Source organism: Chiloscyllium plagiosum, chromosome 21 (assembly GCF_004010195.1).
Source record: "Chiloscyllium plagiosum isolate BGI_BamShark_2017 chromosome 21, ASM401019v2, whole genome shotgun sequence".
Classification (NCBI taxonomy): Eukaryota; Metazoa; Chordata; class Chondrichthyes; order Orectolobiformes; family Hemiscylliidae; genus Chiloscyllium; species Chiloscyllium plagiosum.
This window is the reverse complement of record NC_057730.1, coordinates 46,478,652-46,500,058: the sequence shown is the minus strand read 5'-3', so window position 1 is coordinate 46,500,058 and position 21,407 is coordinate 46,478,652. Positions and strand designations below refer to the sequence as shown.

The window sequence follows — 21,407 nt, the reverse complement described above, 5'->3', positions numbered from 1 at the left end:
ATCTCCAACCATTGGAAATAGTTTATCTTTATTTATCCTGTTTTTTCCTGTTAATATCTTGAAGACGTTACTCAGATCACTCCTCAACCTTCTAGATTCTAGATTAAACAGAACTAATTTGTATAATCCCTCTTCATAAATTAATCCTTGAAAACCAGGTATAATTCTTGTAAACCCATGTTATATATCCTCCAAAGCCAAGTTAGCCTTCCTAAGGTATGGTGCCCAGATCTATTCACAGTAAGAAAGAATTGACCTTCCGCTTTGACCAGGCTCTGTCAATGCCACCTTCTTTGCATTGTGTCAACTCTGTTTGGCCTGATGATACTCCTGTGATGCCTGACTACCGAACAGGTGTTAATATAAATGGAACTTGCTATACATCTCATCTTCCCATTCACTCTGAGGAATTAAAATAATTTCTTAGAAAATGTATGGGTAGGTAGTGCTAGAAATGTTTCAAAATAAATAGTATCATAACAGAAGTAAGAGAAGCAGGAGTAGGCCATCTGACCCATTGAGCCTGCTCCGCCAGTCAATAAGATCATGGCTGATCATTTGACTTGCCAACCCTTCACCATAACCCTTAATTCCTTTACTGTTCAAAAATCTGTCTTTCTTTGCCCTAAAAACATTCAACAAGGTAGCCTCAACTGTTCCACTGGGCAGGGAATTCCACAGATTCACAATCCTTTGGGTGAAGAAGTTCCTCCTCAACTCAGTCCTACGTCTGCTCCCCCTTATTTTGAGGCTATTCCCCCATTCTAGTTTCACCCGCCCAGTGGAAGCATCCTCCCTGCTTCTATCCTATCTATTCCTGATCTCCCAATCTCTGACGAATGATGTCAGCTAAGTTCAATCAACCTAAAATTACTACAGCTGCTGGGAATCAAAGGCAATTTGGGGGAGAATGGGTGTTTCTACCCAGTGAGGGAAAGATGGATAGCACTTCCTCCAAGTTGTCCTGCATGCCTGAACATTGTGTTGGCTCAACGCAATACTAAAAGAGTTTGAGAACCATTCCCCTCAGTAATCAGTCCAAATGAGGCTATCTTGGGTTGGTACAAAGCATTTTGGACGAGACAAAAGCTGTAGTCCATTTGAACTCATCGTCAATGTTTCTTTGCTTTTTTTTATGAAGGATCATGATCAAATTGTGCCAGGGAGATAGCACTCAGGGACTCGAACAGGGAACAAAACGCTGGCTGATTGGAAGCGCATAGCCCTCTTTGACCACAGGTGGATATCTATAAAATATTTCTGATTTTATTTCCAATAGAAACAAATGATGCCTCAACTTCTGAAGTGTGTGGCATTTGACCTAAATAATGTTGAATTGCAATAAGGAACAAAATATATCAATCTAGGGTGGAGACAAAAGAATGAATTCTCATTAAAGGCAAAAGGTTAGATATTTGTAACTGTAGCTGGACTAACTTGTTACATGATGGGGTTGGAGGGGATGGGTTAGGAAGGTTGGTTCTGTGCTGGAATCCATCCAAAGGTTTTTGATATTCTTCAAAAGGCAGGAATTTAACAGAAGCTAAAAAGATCCTATGGTTAAATAAATGAGGGAATTTTGAAGAAATGTGGATGTCTTTTGATCTTTTGTGCGTCCTTTCTTGGTGTGAGTCATTAGAAGATTGTGATACATATTTGAATAATAAATTTCCGAAAGTTGTTTGGGATTTTTCTTCAAGTTGTCGTACACCTATTTATTTCAAGTGAAACACTCTTATAACAATCATAATCATCAAACTGACAGAAATGTAATAATCGGTCCTAAAACTAATGTGGCTAATAACTCATTTTTTCTTCCCAGAAAGCTTCCTAATGAATTGCAGAATACTTTCCCTCTTCATATCCTTCTTGCTAATACTAGCTGGGCCGAGCATGTCTCTGGATAATGGTTTGGCAAGAACTCCCCCAATGGGGTGGATATCTTGGGAGCGTTTCAGATGTACCATAGATTGCCAGCAGTACCCTGATAATTGTATTAGGTATGTATTGCAAAGTAGCTGGTGTCTGTCAATTCTGTAACCTTTCTCTTTTATTTTATTTTATGCTTTTTTTCCCTCTATTCTCCCATTTTAAGCCATCCCACTTACGATGCAGGTTTTGAACAGCTCCACAATTGAATCTGTTTCCCCCCTCCCTTAGCAATGAACATTATAATTATGGCAGGTATTCCATCCAGTATTTCAGCATGACTGCGGCAACAGAACAGGCAGGGACACCATGGTTTAAATTTGCAATTCTAAAATATGATTTCAAACAGTATTATACAGAGTCATAGAGATGTACAGCATGGAAACAGACCCTTTGGTCCAACTCGTCCATGCCAACCAGATATTCTAAACTAATTTAGTCCTATTTGCCAGCACTTGGCCCATATCCCCCGAAACCCTTCCTATTCGTGTACCCATTTAACTGTTTTAATTGTACCAGCCTCCACCACTTGCTTTGGCAGCTCGTTCCATACGTGGACATTAGATCAGCTAGCTTTCCTTGCTTTGTTACAATCTGTGACAATGCTGACACTTTAAGAGGTTATCTTGCCCTGCTTTCTTTTTGAAGAAAGGTTCTAAGGCAGAGGTCCATGCTGTCTCAAAGAAGGTAAACAATTTGTGAAGCTTGGGGTTTTTATTAAAGTTGAAACAATAAAAGCAGCTGAATGTGGTCAGCTCTCATAGACCAGGATTTCTAGGTATTTTTTAGTTTTTAGGTTGACTTGTAATTGGGATCTCAAAAGAATTGGAAGCTTCAGTTAATGTCTCAAAGCTGGTACTTTCGCTGAATTTTCTCCTAATGTTTCTTCCTCTGGGATGGAAAACAGCATGTGAGAATTTGCCATTGTGCCAAGGGGTGTGTTTATGGGATGTTACTATATTGGAACAGTTCATTAGTAATAGTTACCTTATCTATTATTTGGTTAAGCAAGTTTTGAGAAGATTTATAGCTCAAGTTGAGGTTCTGGTTGTAAGATTGCTTGCCGAGCTGGACATTTTCAGACATTTTGTCACCATAGTAGGTAACATCATCAGTAAGCCTCCAAATGAATCATTGGTGGTATAGCCTGCTTTCTATTTATGTGTTTCTATTCCTTGGGTTGGTGATGTCATTTCCTGTGGTGACATCATTTCCTAGAATTCTGCTTAACATCGAGTAGTTTGACCAGATGCATTGCTTCTGGAACATAGCACTTGCCATCTGCCTTTACAGTAAGAAAAAGTTAGGGTCTAGGATACCTTCTTAAAATATTTTGAGGCTCTCTGGTCTGGTCCATAACAGATTTTGCCTTTGTATGGTGGTACATGTAATTTATTTCTACTCTTTTGAAAAGTTTATGGTTTTCCTAGTTCTACAGACCTTCCCATGGTTTCTATCATACGCTGTTTCCCCAGCTGGGTGTAGGTGACCTTTCCCACGTCCTGTGCCAATGGTGTTTGCACTAGTCAGTCAGATAGTATGCCAAGGTGGTACAGATGCTTTGCCAACTAGTTTATGTTTTACTATAATGTTGTCACAAGCCCTGTGAAGGAACCATAAATCAAAGTAACCAAACAAAATGGTAAAGTTTCCATAGTCCCAGAGGATAGATGAAAAAGGAGTGTTCATCATGGTAACCTCAGCCAGTGTAGGAATTGAATCCATGCTGTTGGTGTCACTGTGCATCACACACCAGCTGTCCAGCCAACTGAGCTAACCAGCACCGAAGTTTATGAAATAATCCCAAACGCTGGCTGGCATGGTGGCTCAGTGGTTAGCACTGCTGCCTCAAATCACCAGGGACTCGGGTTTGATCCCAGCCTTGGGCAGCTGTCTGTGTGGAATTTGCACATTCTCCCTGTGGGTTTCCTCCAGTTTCCTCCCACTGTCCAAAGACGTGCAGGTCAGGTGGCTTGGCCATGCTATATTGTCCATAGTGTCTCGGAATGTGCAGGCTAGGTAGATTGACCATGGGAAATGCAAAGGGTTACACAGGGTATTGGGATGGGTCTGGTTGGGATGCTCATCGGAAGGTCAGTGTGGACTCGATACGCCAAATGGCCTGCTTCCACACTGTAGGGATTCAGTGAAATAAAGAAAATGCCAACATCTTGTTTGTAAGTTTTAATTTAACATGAACGGGGCCAATGTAAATGAAAGATGAATATACACTCACATGATACTCCAAATTTTTAAAAAAGTAAATTTCACTAAAAATAGTTGATTCAACAAAGAACAAAGTTACGTAACCATAAACATTTGCATTACTGCGCATATGGCAACACATACAGTTCTGAAGCTCTTTAACTTGGTTTCTGGGACATAGGATCTCTTAATTTCCTACTTAACCAATTGACCCTCGAGTGCTGTTTACTGGCAACTGTTTTCCATCTGAGGTCGCTGCACATGATTAACACTGACAGAGGTATACCTGTGAGACCTCTCTCTCATTTGGGTCACAAAAATTCAATAGTTTTCTAGGGTTCCTTTTCAACTGACCAATAAACAATAACCAGTTTATGATCAGATCCTCTAATACAAACCTTCAGCTCCTTCACATACCTGAGCTAGTCACCCCACTAAGGGGGTTCAGACACTATTAGCTTAGTCATACATTGCTTCCCCCATTGCATCTGGAACTGTATATGTTTTCTTAGCACTGAACAGAAAACAGAACAAGCTTTCCTGGCTTCTATTTGCATGAATTCTATTTTTCACTTTCTGGCTTTATCTGCCTTTTCTCTTTGTGTCTGGATCTGTGCACCAATCACTGATCCTCCAACTCCGCTGCTCATAACTCTGCTTTTTTTGTCTAGCCACATATGGTTGGTATATCTTAACTTTCGTCCCATTAAAACTATTTTCAGGCCAAGAGACCCTAGGTCACATGGACAAGTATCCCAAATGATCCAAGAAAATTAAAATTCATTCTTTTCAAATTAATGCAAAGTATTACAAGGTTATTTTCAAAGATTCTTAGGGGCAATTACATACTGTTCAGGCATTTTAAATGAATTGAGTTGCATCTCTGAATAAAAAAAGGTGGTAAAGTTTATAGAGTCATAGAGATGTACAGCACGGAAACAGACCCTTCAGTCCGACTCATCCATGCCGACTAGATATCCAAAGCCAATCTATCATAGCTCCTTGAAAGTGGAGTTGCAGGTAGATAGGATAGTGAAGAAGGCACCTGGTATGCTTTCCTTCATTGGTCAGAGTATTGAGTACAGGAGTTGGGAGGTCATGTTGTGGCTGTACAGGACATTGGTTGGAATATTGCATGCAATTCTGGTCTCCTTCTTATCGGAAAGATGTTGTGAAACTTGAAAGGATTCAGATAAGATTTACAAGGATGTTGCCAGGAGGATTTGAGCTATGGGAAGAGATTGAATAGACTAGGGCTGTTTTCCCTGGAGCGTCGGAGGCTGAGGAGTGACCTTAGGGGTCACGGATAGGATAAATAGACAAGGTCTTTCCCTGGGGTGGGGGAGTCCAGAACTAGAGGGGCATAGGTTTAGGATGAGAGGGGAATGATTTAAAAGAGACCTAAGGGACAACTTGTTCACATAGAGGGTGATGTATGTATGGAATGTGCTGCCAGAGGAAGTGGTGGAGGCTGGTACAATTACAACATTTAAGAGGCATTTGGATAGCGACATGAATAGCATCTAGCAAGCAACATTTCTGGACAGCAACTTTGCCAAAACTTTCCATCTTGTATCCATCTGGTCGAATGCAAGAATAGCAAATTTCAAACAATCACAGCAATTTATTCGACAGGAGATTGTCCTAATGAGTGCAAGGTGAGACAACATGTCCCTAATATATTAAAGTTCTGTACCACTGACTGTTTGCATAACAATAAATGCATTAGATATCAGATTATATAAAGATTCATGTATCTAAAACAAATTTTCAGATGTACACATTTTCTATCATTCGCAGTTTCTGCATCAAATGTCATCACGATTTGAATTCACTGAAGTAATTTCTTTGAACATTGGTCAAAATAAAAATCTATTTTATTCCAGTATAAAGCGGCTGATACAAATTTGGTGTTTAATTTGGAGAACCTATTCTTTAAATTTAGCAGTTACGTGCTCAAAATGGCGTAGCTAGCACACAGTCAGGAAGGTATTTCCTGGCAGCAGCAGATTATGTGATCTGGATGATAGTTGAAATGGTTTATGATATCCTTTGAATACTGCAGTGATACTGACTTGTAACATAATCCTATATTTTCCATTTGGATAATCAAATCTTTATATAATCTGCTATCTAATGCATTTATTGTTATGCAAACAGTCGACTGTACAGAAATTGATATTTTAAGGCACATGTCTCATCTTGCACTCATTAGGACAATCTCCTGTCGAATAGATTGCTGTAATTGTTTGAAATTTGCCATTCATGCATTCGACCTGATGCGTACAAGATGGAAAGTTTTGGCAAAATGACTGTTTAGAAATGTTCCTTGCTAGGTGCTAACCTTATAAACTTTGCCATCCTTTTTATATTTTTTTTATTATTTATTTTGTTTTTTGTTTGCTTGGTTTTTTTATCCCCAGCACCCATGGTGTGTGTGCGCAGGTGTGAGACACAGTGAAAGACACAAAGTGCACGAATCTTTATTCAATTTCCACCACCAGGAAGATAGGAAAACACCCGGGTGGCCAGTGACAAACACTGCCCTTCACATCAAAGGGCAGTGCTGTGTGATCAAAACAGTGAAGGGGAGGGTAGGGACTAAATCAAAATAGAATTGGAGGGAGAAATGATGCACTCCACTCCCTGCGGTGCCCACCTCTCCCTGAACAACTCCAGGGTGTTGGTGGGCACCGCGTGCTCCTTCTCCAAGGACACCCGGGCCCTAACGTAACCGCGGAAGAGGGGCAGGCAGTCGGCCTTAACGACCCCCTCCACGGCCCGCTGCCTGGACCTGTTGATGGCCAGTTTGGCCAGGCCCAGGAGCAGACCCACGAGGAGGTCTTCAGACCTGCCCTCCTTCCTCCGTACCGGGTGCCCAAAGATCAGGAGCGTGGGACTGAAGTGCAACCAAAAGCAGAGGAGGAGGTTTTTCAGAAAATCAAAAAGTGAGTGCAAACGCCCACACCCAATATACACGTGGTCCACGGACTCCACGGCGCCACAGAACAAGCAGTTGGGCTGGGAGTCCGTGAACCACCGCAATCTGCGGTTGCAGGGGACTGCTGCGTGCAGCACCCTCCACCCCAGATCCCTGAGAGAAAGGGGGAGGACTCCCGCGTAGAGAGCCCTCCACTGGGGATCCCCACCGGCCATCCTTTTTATTCAGGGATGCAACTCAATTCTTATCACCTGGATTTGGTATAAACTTAGGCACCCCTGTTTGAGAATAAGAGTTCATTGGAAGAGAATCCTGGTGAGGTTGTGCACACTGGGCAATCTCTGACTTATTTTCTGAGATACCCTGCAAAACTTCCCTTATGTTTGAGTACATAATTAATAACAAATAACTAAAGTTGCAGACTGTTGATGAAACAGTTTAATGATCCCTTATCTTCTTGGCTTCTCGCTGTAACAGTGAAGGCTTGTTTCGGTCAATGGCAGACAAGCTGGTCGAGGATGGCTGGAAAGATCTAGGATATCAATACATAAACATTGATGACTGCTGGTCAGCGAAGATGAGGGATGATGATGGGAAGATTCAGCCAGACCCAGAACGATTCCCAAATGGCATTAAAGCGCTGGCTGATTACGTGAGTGATGTTTTCAAATTTCAAGTGGACATCAGGCTAGGGATATCACACAATATTACTTTTAGTACATAGCTCTCCAGTGTGATACACACTCCGGTTCCAAACTATGATTCAGTGGATAAGAACACTGCGTATCAGTAACTTTACTGAGCCTGCAGTAAGTTAGTGCATAATGCATTGGAATTCAATTCAGAAAGATAGAGCACAAATGACCTGACAGACAGCTAAGAGAGGATGAAAATGGAAAAGAAAATGGTGCCATTGGAAACTTCTGTTGTGTCAGGAATCTTTGTAACATTGGGGGTGATTTTTCAACATCGCTGATTGAGTGGTAGCCTGAGTGCTCAGACATTTCCCAAATTGCCTGATGTTCTTCCATATATTTCTTTCATTCAAAATCCAATATCTCATTTCTTTTAGACTTACAGTCATGATTTCAATTTTGCCATATTCTAGTTGATAACTTACATTAGAAGATTTTAAGGACATTAAAACCCATGCTATATAGCAGGCCTCTTATACTATTATAAACAACTGTAAAACGTTAACAGTCAAGGGTATGCTTTCAATTAACAGAAATTTTAAATTTGATTAATATAATGTCAGGACATATGCCAAGTTTGCTTTTATTTTAGTATAGTTTGTGTTAGTCTATTTTGAGTTAATTTTAATTGGACTAGATTTTACAGCCAGTGGCAAAGGGACATCATCACCTACATCGCCAAACCATGTCAATCACTCACCTACACCATGTAACTGCTGTGTGTACAGCAAACACATTGTAACTGCTTCAATTGAATGACCCTGTCTCAATGTCTGGGGAGTGCAATTCTTAGTCAAGTTCAGGGAGACACCTTTGGGGCTGATACTGTGATATTAGTGTCAAGACCTGGACACAGTCAGTTGGCCGCATGGAATGGTCGGGCTTGGGGGTTTCCAGCTCACTCCAGTCCAGGGACTGGGCCACAGTCCAACCCCGTAGGTCCCAGTGGAACCAGAACGAAGACTATTATTTAGTCAGCCCAGGAGCTACACACAGATCAGCCCTCTGAAGGTCTATCTCTTTCATTCCCTCCCACTGGACTTTGCTGCAGTGTCCAGGGCTCACAGCCGTAGGAAGCCTGCTGCAGAGTGGAGCCAGTTGGCTGTGGAGTTATTGCTGGGCTCCCCCAGGACTGTTTATGGATACAGAGCTGAGACATGTTGAGTGTGTGCAGCCCAGAGGCAGATGCACCCTCCTTGGCTTGAACTGCTAGAAGGGGGAGGTGGGGGGTGTGGGCAGTGGTGGAGGGACTGCAGTTAGGCTAGAGGTGGAAGGCCCAATCACTTCTGGAGTATTCTGAGAGGAGTCTTCTGATAGCCTTCGGGTAGTTTTTCTTCAGCTGGCTGCCTCTTTGCACCACCCTGTCTCCTTGTGAGGAAGGGGCACCTAGAGTGAGGTCAAAGTCCCTCGCACCCCCAGTTGATGGTGCTGAGCATCAATGATGGGGTGTGAGTCCTTGTGTATATTCGGTAGACCCTGAGGGACAGAGAACTGGACCTGGCTCTGCATAGCAGCCACCAACCTCCCAATCTCCCCACGGTGGCAGTCAGAAGATGTAGCATAAGCAGCATAATGTAAACAGCATCAACTGAGTCTTCTAACCCTTGATGGAGTTTTCCCAGTGCCTTGGACAAATCTGCCTGCTGCTCCTGTGTCTGATTACGTGTTTTGATAAAGTTCTTCATTGTCAACACCTATGAGGGTGTCCTGCCCAAGGCCGAGATGGTGCTAGGTCTCTGGCAGTCCTTCTAGGACCAATGATCTAGGGCAGTTCCTCATCAGCCAGCTGTGGACACATGGCAATGATGCTAATGAGACTAAACTATCCCCCCCACCGTGTGCCAGTTTCTGAGCAGCTTTGGTCTGAGGGGTCACGGCTTCTTCTTCAGAGAGGGAGGGGTTAATGTCATGGTGACCATAGGGATGGTGCTGACACCACTGAAGGAGACACATCAGTGCCATCATGGAAAAGGGCAGGAGTTGGACATGCCAGGAGTCCATTCACCGTAATAGTAATGGGAGAGCAGCACAGCAATGGACAGTGCTTCTGTTGCCAGGACGCAGGGAGCTTATGGTATAGCCAGCACTATCATTGTCAAGCACTGAAACCTGTCGGGGATTAGGAGACAAATGTTAGATACTCCATTATCTGCTGGCTTCTTCATTGTGGGCCATTTTCTCCTGGCCTGAGGCAAAAGGAAGGATTGAGTCAGATGGAAGTGGCTGTCACAGGTGCAGTTTCAGAGAAAAAATCAGAGTGATGTTTTCTTTCCGAGTAGGCAATGCAGAGGCCATGAAGGAAGGGTTTGTTGTCCGGGGGATTGGGTGGTGAAGGTGAGTGAGGCAGTTGTAATGTTGTAAGGCAGTAGCAGGAAAACATGAATCTTGGTGGGAAGTGGATGCGGTAGCAGAGGTAAACTGGCGATGAGGTAACCGAGAGAAGATGGAGGTGCTTAGATTCACCGAGTGGAAATGGACATTGACCTCCAAACCCCGGATATTGCTCTGGACCCAGGTGGCAACCTCAAAGCAAGTTGGAACCGGCTGCCAGTGTGGTCTCCTCTGCCAGTCCTGAGGGAAGAGAAAGTCCCTATACTGCACCAGCCCACCCACGAGGATCTCCAGGTCCCTATTGGCAGAGCAAGGTGCCAATTTTACACTGTCTGACATGTCAGGGACAATTCAATAAACTGTGCAAGGTCCTCTGGACTTGACTTGGCAGCACTTGACTTGGTGCACAACTCTGTTTTAAATATGGCGCTGATGCCAGGAATCGCAAAACATCCTAGCAAGATGGAAGATGCCGTAGGGTCCTGGTGCATGTGTAATGAATTGAAAAGTGTGATGCTAGAAAAGCACAGTGGGTCAGGTAGCATCTGAGGAGCAGGAGAGTTGATGTTTCGGGGATAAGACTGTCATCAGAAATCCGACACCACCCTTTTTGAGTCTGATTCTCCAGCATCCGTAGGCGTCACTTCCTCCTAATGCATGTGTAATGAGATGAGTTTCGGAAATTTTTGAAAATCTCAGTTGACCTCAGTGAAAGAAACTGTGTGTGAAACCTGACACAACTTGATACCTCGCTGATTATTGGTAAAAAATCGCACATAGATTTTATCTATTCCAATGTCAGTTCGAATTTGACATCATTAATGGCACCTTGGAAGCAGGAACATTGTAAGCAGTCTGATGAACCAAACACATTGAAGAATTCTCACAGACAGCAAAGCAGGAAGTAAAAAGCATGAAATATCATTCATATATTAATCCTTTAACAGAGAGAGAAAATGGAGCATACACATGAGATTAAGGGGAAAAATGGATCGTCACTAATTTAAAAGAAGTCAGTTTCATCATTTTAAATATCATGCACTTTTTACATTTTCTTACAGTGAACTATAATCCACACATTGTTTTTCAGTACCAGAGTTGTTGGTCATTAGTAAATATGATTCAGTTCGTTGTTAAGTTCAATTACTCCTGATGAATCAGTTTTAACATTTTCACTGAGTTTACAGGAGAATAGTGCATAAAGTGTTGGTGTTCTTGTCAAATCAGTGATTCTGTGTTGATTGCCTCTGTGAAACTGCAATAGCAACCGTGGAAAAATGAGATACTTCCACAATAGTTGAGAAGTGGATGCCAGGAATTGTTCTTGTTTTCCAACAATAATGACAGTGAGTGCTGACAATTTAATTGCCATCATAACCACAAATTCAGGCCATTGCTTTTGCTTCACTCTTGAGGCCAGCTAAGAAGCGAATACAGTGTCAGGTAAAAATCAGCACATGGATTTTGTCCATTCCAATATCACTCTGAATTTGACACCATTAATAGGAGGTCTATGTCACCTTGCAAGCAGGAAGGTTGTAGGCCGGGCAATGAACTAAGCACATTGGAGAACTCTCACAGACAGCAAAAAGCAAGAAGTAAAAAGCATGGAATATCATTCACCATTTAAAAACCATTGACCATTTGTAACACCAATTCTTTGTACGTTACTGAGGTTTAGTCTCATGAGACATTTTATACTAAGATCTCTGTTGTTATGAAGGTGTGGGTGTGTATTGTACCTTTAAGAGAGAGAGGAAGCTAGCAAAAACTGACGGAAAGCACAGAGTGTGCTGAACAATTTAAAAATGTAACATTTGGTTGAAACAAATAGCTGGAGCTGCGTTGCCATGGAACAAAAACAAGTCCAAATTCAGCCAATCAGTTTAAATTATGCCCCAGATACCAAAATCCAATTGAATTTGAATTTTACTGTTTGGGATGACATCAAATCAATGAAATGATCCAATGTTTTGGGGTATAAAACAGGACATTTTGAACAATTACAGGGAGAACTGAAAGAGCACCAACAAGTACAGACTGCTCACCGAATAGCTCTCTGAAAGGTCCATAAGAAAGGTTGTGCAGCAGAAGACCAAAGAGAAGACGACCCAGAAAAATACAGAGAAAATCTACAGAGGAGGACCGACAAAGCTGGCTGGTTTTGAAACGTGATTATTTTTCTGTAAATCTCAATCGGGGATTTTTTAAAAAATCAGTCCAATATTGTAGAGTGGGAGGTAAAGGATAGGCTTAAGAGAAAGGAGTTGTAAATATCTGTTATTTTAATGTTCTCTGTTGGACCTAAAGAATAAAATTGTCAATTTTGACTTTAACTAGTGACCTCTGGGATAGTTCTTTGCTTTTCGAAATGTAATAGATTACAACATGAGGTGAGCTTCTCTGTGTGTCAGGTTTAAATTAGCAGGGGGGGGTTTACCCTGTGTCGTAACACTGTGAACAAACATGTAGTCCTAATTATTAAAAAAAAAACATTCAGTGATGGAAATAAGGCAACCCTTAAAAAAAGTGAAATGCATTTTGTTACCAGAGCGAGAACAATGAAAAATAAACTGTATTGGTAACCAACTGCCTGAAGTATGCTTAAATTTTCTAACTAAAAATACAGAAATTGAACTTTACAAAGTGACACATTTACTCATGTTTTATCCTGGAAGTTTGAGATATTTACTTGTTGATCTGCATTGTTTGTACTAGGTTCATTCTAAAGGGCTGAAGCTAGGGATTTATGGGGACTTGGGTATTACAACCTGCAGTGGGTTTCCAGGCACCACACTGGAGAAGGTTGACACTGATGCCAAGACATTTGCCGAATGGGAAATAGACATGCTGAAGTTTGATGGCTGCAACTCCAACTCCACTGAGAAAGCAATAGGTATGACCGCCCGCTAGATCTCGTAATTGTAACGCACCATTTGATCTTGCTGAGTATGTGGGAGAAGCTGTGTGAGGTGCTGCTGAATACAAAATTTATCTTATGATATAGATAGAGGTATGCTGACCACTGACACTGTATACATTTCAGACTCAAACTCAAAGACATTAAAAAAAACACAATTGTTGAGTTATCCCACCCCATTCCGCTCACAGTGGGCCAAATGGCCTTCAAATGAAGTGTATTCAAATCCATTGTTGTATCAATTTTGTTTTAGTCTGGAACATCATAATTTGAATTTGGAATTCCTTCCCTTCAGAGGTCCATTCACCATTTTGAAAACCAGGATAGTGGGGATTAGAATGATAGGGTTATTCTAAAAATTCACTGGTCAAAAAGTTCAGTTCTCCAACCCAACCATGTCCCACCTCCAATTGCTGGGCTACAGTGAGTGAGCTAGTCTCAGTTTGATATGAGCATTTAGAATGGTTCTGGGAGTAAGACAGTCAGAACCAGTGTACCCATTTCTCATTTTCTCCTATTCACTAGCCTCTGCTAAAACCATGAATGTTGGCATTGGAAGGGAGAATTAGAGTATGGAAGTGGAGGGGAGGACGTCCTACCTCTGGCTGTGATATACTGTCAAATGAATAATGGTCACTTGGACAAAGTAACTGACTCTTATGGGAAAATGGGACATGGAAAGGGAAAACAACTTCAAAGGATGGTATGGTGGCTCAGTGGTTAGCACTGCTGCCTCACAGCACCAGAGACCCAGGTTTGATTCCATCCTCGGCGGACTGTCTGTGTGGAGTTTACACATTCGCCCCATGTTTACAAAGGTTTCCTCCGGGTGCTCCGGTTTCCTCCCACAATCCAAAGATGTGCAGGTTGAGTGGATTGGCCATGTTAAATTGCCCATAGTGTCCAGGGCTGTACAGACTAGGTGGACTATTCATGGGAAATGTGGGGTTACAGGGATTTTGGAGGGTTACTGTGACTTGATGAGTCAAATGACCTGCTTCCATACTGCAGGGATTCTATGATATGAAAAGGAGGAAAGAAAATTCCTAGAAGGATGTTTGCATTTTAAAACAATTTGAAAAGGAAGACAGATGACCCCTTCCCCATATACAACATTTGTATATGATGAGTATTTTTTTCTCTTTCTACATATTGTTATCAATCCCATCCACTAAAGTATTTTGTTAGTAGTTTGGTGCCTATAACTTACGTAGGCAACAGAAGCTGCAAAAGTCACTTTCGTTTGCCTTTACTGAGTTGGCAACATCTTTGAACTTTGTTATGGAGTTATTAAAACTGCACACCAATTCAGAACGTCAACCATAATTAAAGTAATAAGTCACTTCCTTACTCCCGTATTCTGAAATCTATTTCCCTTGAAGCATTTTAGGATATTTAAGCTTCATTCATCCATCCTCTATCTGCTCCTTTAGTTTGAAATTGCATGCCAATGAAATTGAACGATCCTAGGTATTTATAAACGGTGAGATTATGGAATGGGGTGAAATATAGTTGTGAAAACTCAAAGTGCAGGTTGCCCCAAATGTCACGGAGTTTTAGTTCTAGTGCATGTTGACCTGACTGTTAACTAGCTTAATTGACATAACTGGGAACGTATTAAGTGGATTTATTTTATATTTTAATGGGATAGAGGCACCATTAGCTAAGCCAGTATTTATTGCCCAGAGGGTAATTAAGAGAGAACCACATTGCCATAGTTGGGAGTCACACATGGGCCAGATCAGGTAAGGATGGCAGATTTCTCTCCCTAAACAACATAGAGTCATACAGCACGAAACAGACCTTTCGGTCCACGGTGACCAGACAGCCCAATCTGATTCAGTTCCATTTACCAGCACCCGCTCCATATCCCTCTAAACCCTTCCTATTTATACACCCTTTTAAATGTTGTAATTGTACTAGCCTCACCACTTTCTCTGGTAGCTCATTCCATACATGCATCACGTTCTGCGTGAAAAAGTTGCCCCTTAGGTCCCTTTCATATCTTTCCACGCTCACCCTAAACCTATACCCTCTAGTTTTGGACACCCCCACCCGAGAAAAAAGACCTTGGCTGAACACCCTATCCTCGCCCCTTTATTGAACAAGATGGTATTTTGCACAATCGACCATTTTGAAATGCTTACTGTTGTGCGAGTTTTTGTTTAAGTGAATTTCAATCTCACACAATATGTGTTGGTGGGATTTGAACCCTTGTCTTTGGAACATTAGCCCGAGGTTCTAGGTGGCTGGATGAGACAACTATCCCACTACCTTCCCATAGCAGTGGTGAGGGTGAGAAGACACCCAGAGTGGATGCAAAGGTGGTTAAAAAAATATTTTTGGGGTGGTCAGAGGGGAGACTGATAATTGCAGGTTAATCAAGGAAAATGACAGTTGAGGAGGAAGTGAGAGGTTGCTGATCATGAGGGACTCAGAGGGAACCACAGGGAGTGCCTGATTATGGAACGAAGATGCTAAAAGTGGAGAAGGTTAGACACAGGATACAAGTGGGGTGGATGTGTTGCACTTACAAGATTAGTCCGTTGGGTCTGGAGGAAAAAAAATCAGACTTCAGCTTCTCCTGACCCAACAATGCCATCACTATCCAGCATTTCCTCACTCTTGTTACGTGCCCTGTTCCCAGGGGCCAAGGAAATGAAAACAACAACAGTTAGAGGTAGAAAACACCATAAAATGGATGCCATCAACTTCAGAGCTTGCAATGAGTGACCTGGCACCCTGAGACCAGATTGGTCAGCTGTCCCTATGTCCATTTACCGTAAACGGGATGTGGGTGGGTTGGAAGGTGTTTGTGCTTGATCTTGCCAACATTTTAACTTCCCACCCAACATAAACCAGTCCTGTTTTGGAGCAACTTAAATAACCAGCAATAATGTCTCTGCTAAATTGCTAGTTTCTTTGTTTTCTCTTTATTCATGGAAATGTGGGCATCGCTGTCCAGGCCAGTATTTATTGCTCAACTCTAGTTGCCCAGAGGGTGGATAAGAGTCAACCCCCATTACTATGGGTCTGGAGTCACATGTAGGTCAGACCAGGTAAGGATGGCCATTTCCTCCCTCAAGGATATTAGTGAACTAGATGGGTTTTTCCTCTAACAATGCATTCATGGTCATCATTAGACTCTTAATTCCAGATTTTTATTTAATTCAAATTCTACCATCTGCCTTGGCAGGATTCGAACCCAGGTACCTGTAACATTACCTGGGTCTCTGGATTAACAGTCCATTGATAATACCACCAGGCTATTGCCTCCCCTCTTCACATTAGGTTAGCAAATTTTGTTTAATAAGAATTTCAACAACTAGAAGTTTTATCTTCACTTAAGTCTGATCTAAGTTCTTTCTGCAAACATTTAGACCACATTGTAGGATATCCCTGTGCTTAATCTGGCTGGAGAAAACAGTTCATTAAGTAAGCTAGAATTAATTTCATTTCTATAAGTGTTAGAAATAAAGGTCCCTTTAAGGGTAAGACAGAACTCCTTAAATGTTTTGAGAAAAAGTGATGCACATTTGACTGTTTTTAAAAGCTGCATTCAGATGCTTTTACAGAGAGATGGGCACTATGGGGGATTCACTGCTTTATTTCCTCACCCAGCACCATTTTGGTTTAACCCCTTGCTGCTCTCTCTAATCACCTGCCCACCCTCACTTTTGACGGTTCACATTGCCAGTAATGAACTTTGCGCATTAACTTCTAATTGTCTGCACGGGTGATTACTGGTGGTGGTGATTCATAGATAAAAGCAACAAATAAAGTTGTGGTAGTTTGGTGGTGGGAAAGTCGTTTGGTTGTGTGTGATAAAACGTCTATATATGACAAAGAAACTGCATTCAGAAGAAGGAAAAGAGCTGTAATTGCTAGGGCCTGGTGGTGTTGTGGTAGTGTCCCTATCTTTTAGCCAGGAGACCTAGGTCTGTATAACAACACTGAGCAAGTTGGTATTGAAAATATCAAGAACTGGGTTCACATATAAAAAGAAAAGAGCTGGAGACAGGCCAATGCTCACGAGACAGAGTGTTTTACCTCCCCTTCTGAATCCAACCTCCCTCTCTGACCCTACCTCTCCCTCACCATTGGTGGTCTGACTTGCTCTTAATGGGCTTTGCATGCAAATAATGAACTGGAAAACAAGGGTGATTTATTGGTGATTATTAATAGATGAAAAAATACCACAGGTGATTTAGTGATGGGAAGAACATTCAGTTGTATGTAAGAGCACATCTGGGTATTAAAATAAAGAGTTGCGTTTGTCGTATTAGTGGCTAAATATGGATGAAAAATACTGCAGGTGATTTGCTGGTGGGAATAAAGCCATTTGGTTGTCTATCTTAACATTTCCAGAAATAAAAAACCCAGAAAGAACAGAGCTGGGCTCTTCTGCACTGGGGTGTTGTGTTCTGGACAGGGAACATGGCCAGAAGGAAAGGTGGAAATTACGTTTGTGCCAATACACAATATGTCCTTTGTAAATCCCTGGAAGTCTTTTGCTGCCAAATTCAACATGTGGACCTCAGTCTGTTAAACAGTTTCCAAGAAAAAGAAAGATAAAATGAATAAAGGTAGGGAGTACATTCCAACTTCACACACACTTCATGCCCATGTTTTCAATAAAAGAGAGAACGTGCTGTTCTGAAAGGGGAAGGCCGATATGAGCTCTCAGCAGAAATGCAAACCTGAGCAGTACCAAACCTGTTTTATACTCTCCAACCCCCTTCCTTCTTTCCCCAAGACCAATGACTCCCCTGAACTGTTAGTTGAAACTTATTAAGTAGTGCTGCCTATAACACGACAGAAATATTCTTTTATACTGTATTGTGCTATTGAATATGCTGCTTTGAAACATGCCAACATTTTGATGATGACTGTTTCATTTTTCCAGGTCTCATTTCAGTGTTCTATTCCCTAGGTTATTCGAAGATGAGCCATGCTCTCAATGCTACAGGAAGGCCAATCATATACTCCTGCAGCTGGCCAGCTTACGAATTTGGCCTGCCACCCAAGGTGGGAGAGAGAAGCCTTTTGTTTCTCTCTGTTAACATCTTAATAACGTGGTGACTGTGTTACATGTTCGTGCCTGTGATGCAGTGTTGTCAATTGGCACTATTTCTTGTTTTCACTTTTGCCTGCAGATCACCAAAAGACTGAGAGTGCAGAAGTCTTCATGGGAGGTCCTGCTGCCGTCTTTTCAAGCCTGAAAAGAAGGCTGCCTTTTCTAAATAACTGTAATGATTACAAACACACTGAGAAAGTGCAGCTGCTTTTGCTGATCAGAAGGTGGGGCAGCATGGTGGCTCAGTGGTCAGCACTGCTTCCTCACAGTGCCAGAGACCTGGGTTCGATTCCAGCCACGTGCTGTGTGGAGATTGCACATTCTCCCCGTGCCTGTGCGTGCTCTGGTTTCTTCCCAGAGCACCCAGATATGCAGGTTAGGTGGATTGGCCATGCTAAATTGCCCTGTACTTTCCAGACATGTGCAGGCCAGGTGGATTAGCTGTGGGAAATGCAGGGATTGGGTGGATGAAGCTTTGGAGGGTGGGGATGGGCCGAATGGCCTGCTTCTGCACTGTAGGGATTCTGCGATGTAGCAGAAGCTTAATGAGTCTGGCTGCATCTGTGGAGAGAGAAACAGAGTTAAGGCTTGAAGTCCAAAGTGACTGTTCTTCAGAACTGAACTTCAAAGGAAGAATGATTGAACTTGAAACGTTATTGCTGTTTCTCTCAGCAGTGATGAGGACAGACTTGACAAGGTTTTTTTCATTCATTCGATGTTGGCTCCCATCCCTATTTGCCCTGGACAAAGGGGGTTATGAGGTAAAAACAATGACTGCAGATGCTGGAAACCAGATTCTGGATCAGTGGTGCTGGAAGAGCACAGCAATTCAGGCAGCATCCGACGAGCAGCAAAATCGACATTTCGGGCAAAAGCCCTTCAACAGGAATAAAAGCAGAGAGCCTGAAACGTGGAGAGATAAGCTAGAGGAGGGTGGGGGTGGGGAGAGAGTAGCATAGAGTACAATGGGTGAGTGGGGGAGGGGATGTAGGTGATAGGTCAGGGAGGAGAGGGTGGAGTGGATAGGTGGAAACGGAGCTGGGCAGGTCGGACAAGTCCGGACAGGTCAGGGGATCGAGTTTCTGGAGGTTAGTAGCTAGGATGAGGTGGGGGAAGGGGAAATGAGGAAACTGTTGGAATCCACATTGATGCCCTGGGGTTGAAGTGTTCCGAGGCGGAAGATGAGGTGTTCTTCCTCCAGGCGTCTGGTGGTGAGGGAGCGGCGGTGAAGGAGGCCCAGGACCTCCATGTCCTCGGCAGAGTGGGAGGGGGAGTTGAAATGTTGGGTCACGGGGCGGTTTGGTTGATTGGTGCGGGTGTCTTGGAGATGTTCCTAAAGCGCTCTGCTAGGAGGCGCCCAGTCTCCCCAATGTAGAGGAGATTAGTGGATGTGCAGGTAAGACTTTGATGGATGTGGAAGGCTCCTTTAGGGCCTTGGATAGAGGTGAGGGAGGAGGTGTGGGCACAGGTTTTACAGTTCCTGCGGTGGCAGGGGAAAGTGCCAGGATGGGAGGGTGGGTCGTAGGGGGGCGTGGACCTGACCAGGTAGTCACGGAGGGAACGGTCTTTGCGGAAGGCGGAAAGGGGTGGGGAGGGAAATATATCCCTGGTAGTAGGGTCTGTTTGGAGGTGGCGGAAATGTCGGCGGATGATTTGGTTTATGCGGAAGTTTGTAGGGTGGAAGGTGAGCACCAGGGGCGTTCTGAAAAAGCCATACGCCAACTCGAGGACACCTCTTCCTACTTCCCCCTCGACCATGACCCCACCCCCCATCACCAAACCATAATCTCCCAGACCATACAGAACCTTATCACCTCAGGAGATCTCCCACCCACAGCTTCCAACCTCATAGTCTGGGAACCCCGCACTGCCCGGTTCTACCTCCTTCCCAAGATCCACAAGCCTGACCACCCTGGCCGACCCATTGTCTCAGCATGCTCCTGCCCCAGAGAAAGGGGGTTATGAGCTGCTTTCTTTAACCGCTGCATTTCTTGGGGTATAGCGATAGCCACTTAGCATTTCAGGAGGGAGTTCTAGGATTTTGACTCATTGACAGTGAAGGAAGAGTGATATATTTCCAAGTCAGGATGGCGAGCAGTCTGGAGGGGTAATGGCAGCTGTTGGCGTTCCTATGTATCTGCTGCCCATATCATTTTGGGAGGTGGAGGATGTTATTTTGAAGGTGCTGTTGAAGGAGACTTGGTGGATTGTTGAGGTTCATATTGTGTAGCAATGGTGAAGAAAGAGAGTGTTGAAGGTGGTGGATGTGATGAAGGGCTTTTGCCCGAAACGTCGATTTTGCCTGTCCTCGGATTTTGCCTGTCCTCGGATGCTGCCTGATAATTCATCACTTCCACCTTTTTCACATCAATGATAAGCGGTTTCAGGTGAATATGTAAAAATGAATAGTTCTCATTCTTGAGCATGCTAAAGTCAAATCGTTTGAACCTCTATAAAGTGTCTGGTTTGAGCCTGTCGCCAATCGACCAATCTATGTTGGCCACTGCAGTCATAATTTTCAATAGTATAAGCTAAGTTGGATTTCTTCATTTTGTTTACTCTCTCCCATTCTTTAACAATCACTTCAAACCGCCTCTTTGTAATTGAGACCATAGTGATTTCCTCGATTTACTTTTTCATTCATGGGATGTGGGTATTGTTGGTTGAGTCAGTGTTTATTCTCCCATCTCCAGGTCCCGCTGAATTTGATTGGCTTGCTAGAACTATTTTAGAGAGCAGTTAAGAGCCAGCGAGATTGCTATGGGTCTGGAGTTACACATTAGCCTGACTAAGGTTACAAGTTTGACGTAAAAGCCCATCTGAACCTAATTTTGAATTCTAGACTTTAAATTCAAATTTCCACCATCTGCCATGGTAAGATTCAAACCCATGCCCAAGAGCTCAAGCCCATGGCTCAAGATTATTATTCCAGGCATATTATTACTAAAAACACTGCCTCTCACCACTCAAGCTTTCCCAATAATTGACCATTGTAAGGGTCATGAAGTGCAACAGCTTCTATCAATGTGAAGAATAGATGTGTTGTATTTAATATACGGCAATTTCAGGGTTAAACTAACTTCCTGACTCCAAGATAGAAAATCAAAGCTACATATCACCGAATTCACCCAAATTTCTGATATATATTCTAACTCGCCAACAGTCCTATTCAACCACTACCCCGTGTTTGCTGAAATACATTTGTAGAGGAATAAGATGGTGCTATTTTCTGGGTCTGCAGATTGGAAGAAGCAAAAATGGTGCTTAGTAGAATGATATGCCCTTCTTGTCGGATGTGGGAGTTTAGGG

General features: G+C 42.9%; 1 protein-coding gene across 1 annotated transcript in view; it reads left to right on the top strand.

Moving 5' to 3' along the window:
* The first annotated feature begins 218 nt into the window (after positions 1-218).
* LOC122560453 (alpha-N-acetylgalactosaminidase-like) overlaps positions 219-21,407 on the top strand; it is a 35,011-nt gene continuing 13,822 nt past the window's right edge. Inside the window, exons 1-5 of the mRNA XM_043711086.1 lie at positions 219-354; positions 1,823-2,000; positions 7,553-7,727; positions 12,820-12,997; positions 17,955-18,049. Coding sequence (XP_043567021.1) covers positions 219-354; positions 1,823-2,000; positions 7,553-7,727; positions 12,820-12,997; positions 17,955-18,049 — 762 coding nt within the window. The remainder of the gene's footprint in view (positions 355-1,822; positions 2,001-7,552; positions 7,728-12,819; positions 12,998-17,954; positions 18,050-21,407) is intronic.